The sequence below is a fragment of the Sorex fumeus genome, unplaced genomic scaffold, assembly GCF_029834395.1.
Source record: "Sorex fumeus unplaced genomic scaffold, SorFum_2.1 ptg000019l, whole genome shotgun sequence".
Classification (NCBI taxonomy): domain Eukaryota; kingdom Metazoa; phylum Chordata; class Mammalia; order Eulipotyphla; family Soricidae; genus Sorex; species Sorex fumeus.
Genome location: NW_026606076.1, coordinates 13,709,210 through 13,724,908, shown reverse-complemented (window position 1 = coordinate 13,724,908; position 15,699 = coordinate 13,709,210). Strand labels below are relative to the sequence as shown.

At 41.2% G+C, this 15,699-nt stretch overlaps 1 protein-coding gene across 1 annotated transcript; it reads left to right on the top strand.

Moving 5' to 3' along the window:
- The first annotated feature begins 8,149 nt into the window (after window positions 1-8,149).
- LOC130021937 (olfactory receptor 18-like) lies at window positions 8,150-9,133 on the top strand. Its single transcript, XM_056112682.1, has one exon. The coding sequence runs from the start codon at window positions 8,150-8,152 to the stop codon at window positions 9,131-9,133; it is 984 nt and encodes a 327-aa protein (XP_055968657.1).
- The last annotated feature ends 6,566 nt before the right edge of the window (window positions 9,134-15,699 follow it).

The following is a 15,699-nucleotide window of genomic DNA, read 5'->3' as shown; positions in this document are numbered from 1 at the left end:
TCTCAATCCTTACTTATATTGTTGATTTCTTTGGCTCTGAGATTCGAATTGATTAGAAAACCAATTGACTGGAATCAGCATGACTCCTGGACAGCTTACATTTTGTAGCTCCGGTTTTATATTATTTCTTAATCCATCCAAAATGCAAAATTAGTTTATTTAACCTGCTCTTTACTAGCAGTGGGGTGTATTCTGGGATATTTTAGGGGTCAAAATCACTAGAAAACTGAAATCTATGATCTCTGAGGATCACTGCATTTTTGTCACTTGTGACCCATATGTAGGAACATAGCACCCTATTCTAAAATACATAATTGTAAAAAGTATCATATTGTTATTAAACATCTTTTATATTGCTTATGAAACTATAGTCTTTGTTGAAATCTACTAATGAAAAGCTGTGGAAGGGTAAATATTACTGATACTGTTTCTTGACTCCATATAGAATCCTCGGGTTTATTTGAGGGGTACCAATCAATAGTCCTAGCCTGGGAGTATTGGGAGACTGTGAAGTGCCAGGTATTGAATTCAGACCTCCTGAAAACCATTGTAAACTATAGTACTTCAGTCATCTTCCTTGACCCCTATCAAGGGGTACAGGGCTTAAGGAACTTGTCTTGCAAAATATAGATGTAAGGATGAGAGCATCCCCAGAGTGGGCAATACATGGTTTTCGTCTTTAGTTTTTGCTTCCCATCTGCTCATTTGAGGCATTCAGAAGATTCGATTTCATGACCTCCAATCATGGATTTTAGTAGAATTTCCTGGGGAACTTTTACAAATATTGCTGAGTGGGATGTATTACTGAATATTCTGGCTCAGACAGTCTGATGTGTGATAACTTCTGTTGTTCGCTTTGAACACAGGGTTTCTTTTTCTTGGACTTCATTTTTTCATTCTCTAGACTCCCCAGGTGAGTGGTATTATTCAGTATTTGCATTTCTCATTATTTATTTGTAGAACCCCCTCAAGTTCCATTCATGTTGCTGCAAGTTCATGTATAGTTTCAGTTTTGTTTTATATGAATAAAAGATATCAATAAAATATCTGTCTGTGAATATTATCTGGCCATATTTAAAATTATTATGACACTAAATAATCTGTGACACATATTGTCATTTTAATCATTTTTAAGCAAGACAATATGGAACAATACTTTCAACATTACCACAATCAGTGAAAACTCAAGTGTAGTTTCTATACTTGCAGATTGCTCAATATTACAAAACAGAGGTATAGTGGGGAGATACTGAATAACCTGTGCATGCGGATTTATTTTTCAAAAAGTTGCTTCTGCTTCATGGGCCCACATAATGCAACTGGGGTCATGGAATTCCCCCTCTTGAGGCTCTCTATGATCTCCAAGTCCTGCCTCTTCTCCTCTGCCTCTTCCTGTGCATGTACCTGGTCACCATCATGGGGAACCTGCTCATCATCCTGGCCGTCAGATCTGACCCCCACCTACATACCACCTTATACTTCTCCTCCATCCTGCTATGGCTGATGTTGGTTCCATCACCAATGTCAAAGGGACTCTGTGTTATAAAGGAACAGAGTGAGGAATGAAAGAAACCCAAGTAGTGGTATGGCCACATTTCTGTTAGGGAAATACAAACCATTTCTTCTCTAAGAAATTTAGCTAAGAGCACTTCACTGTGATCAAATATGAATTAATTTGGGGAACAGGTCAGCAGAGTCCTGTGGGACTCAGAGATCAAAGTTTTGATATGGGTGAAGTCTGTATAGAGGGGAGATTCTAATTTTTCCCCATGTTACCCCTCTTCTGTGTCCTGATGAAGGCTCTGAAAGGGTTAATATTACTGATACTATATCTTGACTTCATATAGAATCCTCAGGTTTATTTGAGGGGTATCAATCAATAGTACTACCCCTGGGAGTACTGGGGGACTGTGTTCAAGGAATTTTGTAAATGACTCCCTGACTATATAATGGGTCCAAATATTCCAGAGAAGAAAAAAATAAGGGAAAATAGTTGAGATGATTCAGTCTCTCCCCTAACCTTTGAAGGTACTAAGAATCTCAGGCAGACATTTTTTTTTGTTTATTTCTTGTTTTTGTTTTTGCCTTTTTGGGTCACACCCAGCGATGCTCCGGGGTCACTCCTGGCTCTGCACTCAGGAATTACTCCTGGTGGTGCTTGGGGGACCATATGGGATGCCGGGGATCGAACCCTGGTCGGCCACGTGCAAGGCAAGCGCCCTACCTGCTGTGCTATCGCTTCAGCCACTCAGGCAGACATTTTTAAATAAAAGTACTGGGAGATGCTTTGGTTTCTTTGAGAGAAAGATCGGCTCTACGCTGGGGAAAAAAGGCCACATATCTTGACATTATATACAAATATAAAGGAAACAATTAAAATTGGGGTGTTATAAATAAGACCCTCTTAAAATATAAGTATAAAAACATTCTCTTAGAAACCAGCAGTCATTAGGAAAATGGAGATAGTTTTAAATTGCAGAAGAACACCTGTGTTTAAGTTTTTCAGCATGAACACGATTACTTTGTAGCAGCAACATCAAAAAGTCATAAATTTGCCTTCTTTTCAAGCCCGTATTTCCCTTTGCAAACACATCACTCTTGCTTCTTTGCTTGCTTATTTCTGTTTCTTTGCTTGCTTATTTCCAATCTGGAGAGGATTGTGTTCTCTTTTGAACACACACTTTGCTCTAAGTTGCAAGAAAAAACTTTTCTTGCATCCCAAAAGAAGCCATAAATGCAATTTAGGAGAGAATCACAAATTAAATTTGAGCGGTCTGAAATTGCATCTCAGAAGCCAACTTTCTCTGGGAACTCAAAGAACTCAAAAGTTTTAATACATTATTCACACCTTTCCTCCTCTGCATCTATCGGGGGTCCTCAGGGACTGGACTAAGGAGAAACGATGACTCTCGCCAAGAATCCTGTGTATTGATCCCTCATGGCCATAGGGAAGTAATAATAAGTCAGCCCTGCAGCCCTTGGCAGTATTTCAGTGAGGCTCCTACCTGAGTCCCCTATCACCACAATCACCTGTGCGGGTTCATGCCTGACTTCGCCTTCCTCCCTGTCCCAAGCACGGAGTCTCAGCTCGCATCACTCACGTGGGAGGAGAGAGCCGGGGGCCCCAGCTCCAAGCATGAGCCAGCAGAGACCAGGCAGAGAACAGTGAGTGGTGATGGGGGTGGTGGGTGGGGAAACAGGTCCTGACTCTTGTCTCCTCACCCGGACAAATTTGATAGAGACAGACATGGGTGGAGGAGGGGGGCACCACATGCATCGTTTCAATGCAGATACACGGAGAGCTCACGTTTGCTTTACCTGTTAGGGGAATCAACTCTCTCGTGAAGCATTTTGCTTTCCCAGCTAGCATTTCTAGCCTCCATTGGCTATGCAGAATGGAAAGGAAAGAATCTCCCCCAGACTATTTCCAAAAGTTTACAGGTAAGATTATGGTCATTACTCTGATCATGAAGCGAGTCACTGTCACTGTCCTCCCATTGTTCATCGATTTGCTCAAGTGGGCCCAGCAACATTGTGAGACTTGTTACTGTGTTTGGCATATCAATACAGTGTCAGGTAGATTGCCAGGCTTTGCTGTGAGGGCGAAATACTCTTGGTAGCTTGCCGGGCTCTCCGAGAGGGCTGGAAGAATCAAACTCGGGTCAGCCGTGTACAAGGCAAAAGCCCTACCCACTGTGATATCTCTCCAGCCCCCATGAAGAGAGTAACAACATAAAATATTAGATATTAGGGATGTTTCTTTGGGAACATCCTAACAGACAATGCTGTAGGCTTTTATATTTTTCTAATACATATTCACTCACAAGATGTGTGGGCAGCCAAGAATAGTTGAGATCAGCACCAGGAGGATTACTCCATAACTTAGAGGCCAGCCGGGTATTCTAGAGGAAAGGGCAGTTCAGATAGAGAAGGGAGCACCAAATAAAGGGTGTTTGGAGGATCCTCCCAGGAGGGGAGATGCATGTCGAAAATAGACTATGGACTGAACATGTTTGCCACTCAATGCCTCTTTTGCAGACCACAACACCCAAAAGGAGAGAGAGAACACAGGGGATTGCCCACCACAGAGGCAGGGGGAGATGGGGGGATGGGGGTGGGGGGATATTATCCATGCTGGTGGAAAATGGGCACTGGTGGAGGGATGGGTACCTGATCATTGTATAATCGAAACCCAAGCACAAAAAATTGTAAATCTACAACTGCACCTCATGGTGTTTCACTAATTAAAAAAAAAGATGTGTGGGCAGCATTAAATTTTTACATGTGAGCATTCGTAGTGGAAGAAAAAACACAATATCCTTTTCTTTTCTAATTGAGGTAACTTTCACAAGTAAGAGTATTATCATGGAGCGATAGCACAGCAGGTAGGGCATTTGCCTTGCACGCAGCCAAACCAGGTTCGATTTCCAGCATTCCATATAGTCCCCTGAGCACCTCCAGGAGTAATTCCTGAGTACATGAACTACTGGAGTAAGCCCTGAGCATCACCGGGTGTGACCCAAAAAGGAAAAAAAAAAAGTATTAGCATTTCCCTGTTTCAGTGATACAATTGTACCACACTGCCATTTTACCATTATTTAACATACCTCTCTATTTCACCGTCACCATCACTGTCCTCCCATTGTTCATCAATTTTGCTCGAGCGGGCCCAGTAACGTCTCCATTGTGAGACTTGTTGTCACTGTGTTTGGCATATCGAATACATCACGGGTAGCTTGCCAGGCTCTGCCGTGCGGGTGAGATACTCTCGGCAGCTTGCCGGGCTCTCCGAGAGGGGCAGAGGAACCGAACTCGGGTCGGCCATGTTGGCTGCGTGCAAGGCAAACGCCCTACCGCTGTGCTATCGTTCCAGCCAGCGAGGCTGTGTTTGGTTTGGGTCTGAACCGGGCACCCAGTTTTGTGTCCTACCAATTCAGTCTTTCCCATTCCACACTATCCCCCCAGGGCACTATCAGGTATAAAGGCTGTAGAAAACAGTTAACCGGTATTCACTGCCTTATTTATCCCATGGCTCAGGGAACTAAGGCAAAATATTCACTTAAAAACTATTTTCACTGGTGATAATTTTCATGAGTTCACAGAAGCACACTGAGACCGTACATTTCAGGTCTTCATGCTTTCTGACTTATTTCATTCTTCTGTCTCATGACACATGCATAATGCCTTTAAAATGAGCCTTTTAAGTCTTTTCCCATAGTAGCATTTAATATCATTAGCTTTAAAATCTTTTCCCAGAGTGACATTAAATATCCCTGATGAGAGGGTGGTATAAAACTCAAAAAGGGGGGCTGGAAAGATAGTACAGCAGGAAGGACTTTTGCCTTGCACACGGCCAACCCGGGTTCGATTCTCAGCATCCCATATGGTTCCCTGAGCACCACCAGGAGTAATTCCTGAGTGCAGAGCCAGGAGTAACCCCTGAGCATTGCCGGGTGTGACCCAAAAGTAAAAAAAAAAAGAATAAAATTCAAAACAAAAAATTTCCCATTTATTAAAACATCAAAGTTCAAAAAGTTGTTCATATGCATTTGTTACCGGCATTCAATATTTCAACACCAATCCCAACACCAGTGGACCATCCCTCTACCATTGTCCCCATTTTCCCAGCTACCACCATCCTCAAGACTGCACCCTTTGCGGGCACAAAATAATTTATTTTATATTGCTTTTAACAACAAAATGGCTAATGCAATCATTAAAAAATGCTGTGAATTTTGTTATATCTTACCATGGGCATATAAACTCCTTGTCTTAGGGTGAACTAAGCTGCTGTTCTAGCCGAGACTTCTCTATTAATGCAAAAATCTAATTTTAACCAAGTTTGACAGCAGTTGTTGAGAACATATGTCTCTACTATTTGGAATTAACACTTAAAAGTGTGTCAGTGCAAAATTGAGGCAAGACCAGATCTTCATGAAGAGATATGACTCTGAAGGTAGATGGTTGCAGTATTGAGTTAAATTGCAGGACACTGAGTCAATAAGGCAATGTTGATTGGTTGGGTAAAATAATGTGTCCATTAGATGACAAGAAATGCTAGAAAGAGAGTATTTCTTTAGAGACTCGTCATTGAGATGTGGACTCTCTCTCTTTCTCTCTCTTTCTCTCTCCCCTTCACTTTCTCTTCATTTTGTGTATTACTATAGTTTGCAATACAGGTACTAAAACATTATCATCTGTATCATCATCTGTATCTCTTTCAGCACTCAGTTCTTGTCGAGGGAGAAAATGAACTTTTTATTTAAAATTAAATTTAAATTTAATTAAATTAAAAATTAAAAACTTTTAAAATTAAGCTTTGTTTGATTGAGCTAACATTACATGATTTGGTGATGACAAAGATTTACAATTTCATTACATTTCAAAAATTATCACAGTGATAGTTAACTTGTAGCAACATAAATAATTGCAAAGATTGTGTTGTCATGGGAATGATGAATATTTGCCATTTTAGAGCTTTAAAACAGACTTAGGGAAGCAATGTAGCTTTACCTCTAGCCTCGTGATATATGTAAAGTCATGTGACTTATTTATTATCCATCAGATTACTCAAACATTTTTTTATTTTCATTTATTTTTGTTTGGGGGCCACATCCGGGTTGACCAGGGATTGTGATGTTGACTCATCACTCTACACTCAGGACTCACTTCTGATGGAGCTCAAGGGATCATATGTCATACCAGGAATCAAACTCTGGTTGACTGTGTGTAAGACAAGCACCCTCACCACTGTACTATGGCTCTGGTCCTTCAAACATTCTTTATATCCAAACAAAGTGCTGAGTCAAATAGTGCTGAAACAAATGGAGAAGCAAAAGGAACAATACTTAAAATGTTTACAGAACAGAGACTGGTAATGTAGTGAGGTGGTAGAGTAATGTGTGAACTTTGCATGTGTGAGACCCTGGGTTTGATCCCAGAGTAGCTACACAGTATTGTTAGCTGAAAATGTAACCAAACACTGCAAGTGAAAAATTGAAGCCATTCACTTGAGGTTATGCCATTTATACATGGCCCAGAGATAAGGAATTAGTTGCCTTGCAGTTGAGTGAATGTTCATACAGCTTGTTAGTGCTCATTTCATCCAACAACTTTCTCCTAAAGATATTCAGACCAGGGGCTGGAATGATAGTACAATGGGTAGGGCATTTGACTTGCACGTGGCCAACTCGAGTTTGATCTCCAGCATCCCATATGGTCCCCCAAGCAGTGCCAGGAGTGATGCCTGCGTGCAGAGTCAGGAGTAACCCCTGAGCATCGCTGGGTGTGACCAGACAGGGCTGAAAGTAGATGAAAGGAAAAATATAACCTTTAAATATCTGCATTGCAAAACATAATGCCCAAAAGGAGAGAGAGAGAGTGAGAGAGAGAGAGAGAGAGAGAGAGAGGAGAGAGGAGAGAGATAGAAGAAAATAAGAGGCAGATTCAGGTTGGGGGAAAAACTGGGGACTGAGGGCAATGGTGGTAGGAAATGTATACTGGTGAAGGGATGAATGTTGGAACATTGTATGACTGAAACCCAACATGAACAATTTCTTTAACTGTGTATCTTATGGTGGTTCAATAAATAAAAAAAATAAAGATATTCATAGCATGTCTAATTCCTTTGGTTTACTTTATTTGTCAACCAAATAATTTATAATGTAAAGTATTTTGTACCACACCCTGTGGTGCTCAATGGCTACTCCTGACTTAGTGCTCTGTGGTTGATCTTGGAGAGGGCAGGGGACCATGTGCTGGCAGACATTGAATTGGGTCTCCTCGATGCAAACCATGTACTCATATGAAAGTATATGATTTGCATAAAGGAGAACAGATTCGTTCAAAGAGGACCAGACCTTTGAGTTGATATAACACTCTCCCAATTTTGATCCCCTTAATTGAGCGAACAGCTCTTTAGTGCAACTTTGGATTTTGATAATCTTTAAATATGCTTTTATTTTTCCTCGCAAATGTTTCAAAAACCCAGTCTTCCCAAAATGAATCCAGCAGAAAATGGAGAAAATTCAAAAGGAAAGGTTTGAAAAGAATGTCGGACACAATCAACAAAGTATAGCTAAGAAATGCTTAGGATTCAAGTGCAGTTACTGTATTTGTGAATTGCTTACAAACAAATAAGGACCTAGTGATGAGGAGATGTCTATCTGTTCCCACTTTCATGTTTTCCCCCAAAAGGTGTCTCTGCTCTGTGGATCCACACAATATAACAGGGACCGTGGAATTCCTCCTCCTGGGACTCTCCGATGATCCACAAATCCAGCCTCTCCTCTTCTGCCTCTTCCTGTCCATGTACCTGGTCACCATCACCGGGAACCAGCTCATCATCCTGGCCGTCAGCTCAGACCCCCACCTGCACACGCCCATGTACTTCTTCCTCTCCATCCTTTCCGTGGCTGACATTGGCTTCACCTCCACCACAGTGCCAAAGATGATTTGGGACATTCACACTCAGAGTAGAACCATCTCTCATGTGGGCTGCCTGGCGCAATTATCTCTTTTTTACCTGTTTGCATGTTTGGACAGTTTACTTCTCACGGTGATGGCGTACGATCGCTTTGTGGCCATCTGTCACCCCCTGCACTATCCCGTCATCATGAACCCCCGTCTCTGTAGCCTGTTACTTCTGGCATCTGTTTTCATGAGCCTGTTAGTCTCTCAGCTGAATTGCATGATCATGTCACTGCTTAGTTTTTGCGCCCATGCAGAAATTTCTCACTTCTTCTGTGAACTCCCTCAAATCCTCAGGCTTGCCTGTGGGAATACCTTCATTGAAACTCTGTTAATGTATCTGTTTATTGCTATATTTGCTGGAGTGCCAGTCTCGGGGATCCTGTACTCTTATTCCAGAATCGTGTCCTCTGTTTTGAAAGTCCCGTCCACGGGAGGGAGATACAAAGCCTTCTCCACCTGTGGCTCTCACTTGTCTGTTGTTTGCTTGTACTATGGGACAGGCATTGGGGTGTACTTCAGCTCAGCTGTCTCCCCTTCACCCAGGAAGGGAGCAGTGTCTTCACTGGTGTACACAACTATTGTTCCCTTGTTGAACCCCTTCATCTACAGCCTGAGAAACAAGGACATCAAGAGGGCCTTCCAGAAGCTTCTCAATAAATAGCATAACCTAATCACTTTTCTTGTGTTATTTGTTTTTAATTGTGACCCTGGCCATTACTTTAAAACCTACCATCTGAGACTGGTTCAAGAAACTTTGGTACATCTACAAAATGAAATACTATGCAGTTGTTAGAAAAGATGAAGTCATGAAATTTTCAAAAAGGTGGATCAACATGGAGAGTATCATGGGTTTTTTTTTATTAGTGAGACACCATGAGGTACAGTTGTAGACTTACAAATTTTTGCGCTCGGGTTTCAATTATACAATTTTTTCACTGATATCTTTGATGGAGTGCCAGTCTTGAGGATGATGTACTCTTATTCCAGAATCGTGTTCTCTGTTTTTGAAAGTCTAATCCACCGGTGGGAGGTACAATGCCTTCACCACCTGTGGCTCTCATTTGTCCGTTGTTTGCTTATTTTATGGAACAGCTTTTGGGGTGTACCTCAGTTCAGCTCTTTCCCAGTCCCCAAAGAGGGAGCCAGTGTCTTCGGTGGTGTATACAACTATTGTCCCATGCTAAAATCCTTTCTTCTACAGCCTGAGAAATAAACATGTCAAGAGGTTTTCCAGAAGCTTCTCAGTAGAAGACCCTAATCTTAGTGCTTGTACTTCAATTTTGAACTACAGGATTACAGTGAGTGCAAAAGAAGCCATCTGAAGTCAGTAATTAGTAAATTGCCAATAATTTTTATAACTTTTAACATCTCCATTTGTACTACCTGAAAATTGTAGATTGATTATTGTAACTCATTACAATACATGCATTGTCTAGAAATGTTACATGCATTGTCTAGAAATGTTATGAAATCATATTTATAACCAATTCTACAGCACAAGTGAAATCTATCATCCCTCAGAATCTACTAGATATCTTTTGAAATGCAGAATTGTCCTTTGAAGCATAAATAAATAGGCATGACATTGTTATCAGCTATTTTTATGGCCCATGTCTATTTTTCTGTGTCTTTACGCTCATCAAATAGACGGATACAGGTTGTGTGAGAAGACACACAGTAGTGTTTCTTAATCTTGTCTTCATATAGAAAAGTGAATGGCTTTGTTGACTATAAGCGACCTGTGTTAGAGATAGTGAATAACTTCATGTGAAAACAAATTTCATACCTCTTATTCCTTTCTCAAAGATAAACTGTGCATATACCTAAAGATGTGTTACAGGATACAATTCTATTCCATTGGTTGGAACATTGGTCCTTCTTCCAACACCACACTGATTGGATTACTACAGCTTTATAGTATAGTTTGAGGTTGGGGAAAGAGAGCTGTCCTATTTTATTTTTCCTATGATTGCTATGAATATTGGAGTAGGGGGAGGTGTATAAATATCCAAGGACAGATGACTTCATAAATAAAATATATTGCACACAGTGGAATGCTACTTAGCTGTAAGAAAAAAGTGAAATCAGGGGCCAGAACAAAAGAACAGTAGGTAGGGCCCTTACCTTCCATGAAGTCAACTTAGGAGCATTGCTAGGTATGACCCCAAAACAAAACAAAGCAAAACAAAGGTGAAATCATGCAACTTGCTGCTATGTTCATGAATCTGCAGAGTATCACACTGAGTGAAGTTAGTCAGAAAGAAAGTGACAGACACAAAATGAGCTCTCTCACATGTGGGATTCAAAAAGTGTGGCAATTCACCCTTTAAAAAGTCAAATGAGGAGGCGTTCCCCCCCCACACACACCGGGAGACAAAGCAGATCTAAGCCTCTCTGCCTCTCCCTTTCCGCCGCCAAGGCCAGCTGGTCTCTTCTCCCCACCCAGTCTTTACTCCCCGGACACACACCAGGTATCTGTGGGGGTGTGGCCACTTTAGAAGTGGGCGTGGCTTTTTTAAAGTGGGCGTGGCCTAATTTTGGGCCTGCAACCACAAGTAATTTACCCAAACCAAGAAATCTGAGCCCAACACCTACACACCAACATAAAGAAACAACGCAAATCCCCGCCACAGGGAGAGGATGAGGAAACAAGTCCAGAAGCCTCAGTAGGTGCCAGCCACCTTAGGAACCTCTCTGACAAAGAATTCAGATATGAAGTCATTAAGAAGTTCAATCAACTCAATGAAACAGTCTGACAGATATCCACTAAATTGAAAGAGGACATGAAAGAAACAATCGATCGCACAATCGACAAAATACAGCAAGAAATGAGAGCGGAAATTGGAAAGCTTCGCACAGAAATGGTACGGATCACAGATTCCATAGATGAAATAAAAAACTCACTCTGTGCCCTCAAAAATAGAATGACCACAGCTGAGAAAAGAAACATTGAACTGGAAGATCAGCTGCACCAAGCCAACATGCAACAACAAACAGTGGCAAAAAACCTCAAAATAGCTCTACAGAGAATCAGAGTCCTAGGAGACGATTCCAAAAGAAACAATGTTAGAATCATTGGACTACCAGAAGCTCATGGAAACAATCCCAATGAAAAAACCATGGTTCAACAAATTATCGCAGAGAAATTCCCAGAGCTCCACAATACAGCCATTCAGATTCAAGAAGCCCAAAGGGTGCCAGCTAAAAGAGACCCAAACAAAAACATTCCAAGACATATTATAGTTAGAATGATCTATGCTGCCGATAGAGATACAGTACTGCAAGCAGCAAAAGGAAATCACATACAAAGGAGCACCTCTTAGATTCACAGCAGACCTATCAGAGGAAACCCTACAAGCCCGAAGGCAGTGGCGAGATATAATAAAAAAAAAACTCACTGAAATGAATGCTTCACCAAGAATACTCTATCCGGCTAAACTCTCACTCAAAATGGAAGGAACGCTACACTATTTTCTAGATAAACAGCAGCTCAGGGACTTCATAGACTCAAAACCAAACCTAAAACAAGGCCTAAAGGGGTTACTATTAGACAAGACAAACCCTACAACCACAACACACCCGCACAGAAACATGACACAAAACCCCATAATCATACTCTCTCAATGTCAACGGTCTAAATTCACCATTTAAGAGACACAGAGTGGCAAAATGGTTACAGAGACAGAACCCAACATTCTGCTGCCTACAAGAAACTCATCTCAACAGTCAGAGCAAACACAGACTCAAAGTCAAAGGATGGAAAACAATCCTGCAAGCAAATAGCTCCTGAAAAAAAGCTGTGGTGGCCATAATAGTATCCGACAACATTAATTTCACCTTTTTCAAAGACTAGAAGGGACAGTGAAGGCTATTTTCTCTTCATCAAGGGATACTTACAACAGGAAGAAATCACACTCTTAAATGTATACGCACCTAATGAGGGAACAGCTAAATATTTAAAACAACTGCTAACCGATTTTAAGGAGGACATTGCTAGCAACACAATAGTACTTAGAGACTTCAACATTGCCTTATCACCTCTGAACAGATCGACAAGAACAAAACCCAGCAAGGAATCATTGACTTTGAAAGAAGAAATAGAAGAGAAAGGGCTTATAGACCTATACAGGGCATTACACCCCCAAAAGAAAGAATACACATTCTTCTCCAGTGCACGTGGAACATTTTCCAAAATAGACCATGTGCTAGGACACAAAACATACCTCAACAGAATCAGGAAGATAGAAATAGTGTCAGCCATCTTTTCAGACCATGATGCACTGAGGATAGAAGTGAATCACACAGACACGGAGAACCAAATCAAACACCTGGAAATTAAATAACTCAATGCTGAACAACGAGTGGATCAGGAACGAAGTCAAGGACGAAATCAAAAGATACCTGGAAACAAATGAGAATGAAGACACGAGCTACCAGAACCTATGGGATGCAGCGAAAGCCGTATTAAGGGGAAAATTTATAGCTCTGCATGCATATCTTAGGTCTGTAGAAACGATGCACATAAACAACTTGACCTCACAGCTCAAGACCTTAGAAAAGCATCAACAGAAAGAGCCTAAATCAGGCAGAAGGAAAAAGATCATAAAACTTAGAGCAGAAATCAATGACATGGAAACCAAAGAAACAATCCGAAAGATCAATGAAACGAAGAGCTGGTTCTTCGAGAAAATAAACAAGATAGATAAACCACTAGCAACACTCACAAAGAAACAGAGAGAGAGAACCCTAATAAACTGAATCAGAAATGAGAAGGGGGATATCACAACAGAAACCAAAGAAATCCAAAAGATCATCAGAGGCTGTAAAATCTTATCACGCCGAAGGTTGTGTGTTCACGGGCTCACTGGATGGCACTGTCTCACCGCCTGTGTTCGGTGCTCTTGAGCCGCTGTGTTAGGCCTGGATCGGAATGGCTGTTGGCCAAGGGCAGACGGAAGAAGAAACGAGGGCCAGGCCAGTCTATATCAATAGTAGTTTATTCCAATCCTCTTCACTCCTGTCTTTCTCTGCCTCCTTATCTCCTGGGCCCCAATCTTGGAACCTCTCTCCTTCTGGCTCTGACTCTGGATCTCTGGAGCCCGAGCTCTCTCGCTTCTGACTCTCCCCTCTCTGAGCTTACGTCTTAGTTTATATAGCAGTCACATAAGGCGGTGACATAAAGGTGGGTTGAATACTGACGAATCAACAAAGAGAGGTAAGACTACTCCTCCAGGAGATTAACTCAAGGATAAAATCTCATCTACAGAGATTACTTCATATTACTAGGAGATCCACTCAAGGGTGGGATCCCAACAAGGGTGTGTTCTTCCCTCAGTTAGTAATCTACTTAAATAGTTGTAATAAATTTACTTCTAATATTTCTAGCAATGTCATTCTGTATGAGCACAGTAAGAGATATAAATTTAGTTTGGTTCTTCCTGAGAACATCTCACTATACATTCCACAGTCCTGAGGCCAGGTTAATCTTCCTCGCTCCAGCAGGGTCCTAGTCTTGCCGTTACTTACTTTTGGATCATGACAACATTTGTCCATGATCATGCCCTCAACTTATAGTTGAGTATCGTGGCTCTTTGGCCTGACCCATTTCGATGCCAGGGTAGCTCACAGCTTGCCCTGGGTCCATTCAGTCCCTCTTCGGGACCCTGCTTTTGGGGTGCTATGAACTAAGGGCAACTGAGTCAAGAAATCAGATGCCCAGGAGTAAATATTATTCGGAGTCAATCAACTACCAAGCTACAAAGCATAATATTAACTGTCTTCCTGTGTCCACACAGAAATGACATTGCTTAAAATACAAGTTCAGTGTCCTTAGATGGGTGTGACCTGACAAACCTAAGCTACCTGAGGAAGGACAAAAGAGTGTTATCCTACAAGAGACTGCTTTGAAAGTCTGTATGCCATGAAACAAGAGAACCTAGAAGAAATGGGCAAATTCCTGGACTCCTATAATCTCCCAAAGCTGAATCAAGAAGATCTGGAGTATCTAAACAGACCTATTAACATCAACGAAATAGAAACTGCAATCAAAAGTCTTCCCAAAAACAAAAGCCCAGGTTCAGATGGATTCACTAGCGAATTTTTCCAAACATTTAAAGAGGACCTGCTGCCAGTCCTTCTCAAACTTTTCCAGGAAATTGAAAAAACCGAAACTCTCCCAAACAGTTTCTATGAAGCCCATATCTCTCTAATACCAAAAGGAAACAAAGACACCACGAGAAAAAAAATACAGGCCGATATCCCTGATGAACACGGATGCGAAGATTCTCAACAAAATACTAGCAAATAGAATTCAACTACTCATCAAAAAGATTATACACCATGACCAAGTAGGATTCATCCCGGGGATGCAAGGCTGGCTTAACACTCGGAAATCAATCAACATATTCCACCATATCAACAAAAGAAAAGATAAAAATCATATGATCATATCAATAGATGCTTCGAAAGCATTTGACAAGATCCAGCACCCATTTATGATGAAAACCCTAGCCAAAATGGGGATAGAGGGGACTTTCCTCAATATAGTTAAAGCCATCTACCACAAGCCTACAGCAAGCATTGTCCTCAATGGGGAAAAACTGAGATCCTTCCCTCTAAGATCAAGGAAGAGACAAGAATGTTCACTCTCTCCACTGCTGCTCAATATAGTACTGGAAGTACTTGCAATAGCGATTAGGCAAGAAAAAGATATTAGGGGCATCCAGGTAGGAAAGGAAGAAATCAAGCTTCCACTATTCGCAGATAATATGATACTATACTTAGAGAATCCAAAAACCTCTACCAAGAAACTTCTAGAAACAATAGGCTTGTATAGTAAAGTTGCAAGCTATAAAATCAATACCCAAAAGTCCATGGCTTTCCTATATGCAAATAGTGAAAGAGAAGAAAGTGACATGAAGAAAACAATCCCATTTACAATTGTGCCTCAGAAAATCAAGTACCTAGGAATCACCTTAACTAAGGAAGTAAAGGACCTGTACAAAGAAAACTACAAAACGCTACTTCAGGAAATAAAAGAGGGTACGAGGAGATGGAAAAATATCCCCTGTTCATGGATCGAGAGAATTAACATTGTCAAAATGGCAATACTTCCCAAAGCACTGTATAAATTCAATGCAATCCCTATTAGGATACCCATGACATTCTTCAAAGAAGTGGAGCAAACACTCCTGAAATTTATATGGAACAATAAACCCCCACGAATAG

Bases quoted from the DNA above. Each gene is read 5' to 3' on its own strand.
- LOC130021937 (XM_056112682.1), top strand. From the start codon at position 8,150: ATGAGGAGATGTCTATCTGTTCCCACTTTCATGTTTTCCCCCAAAAGG.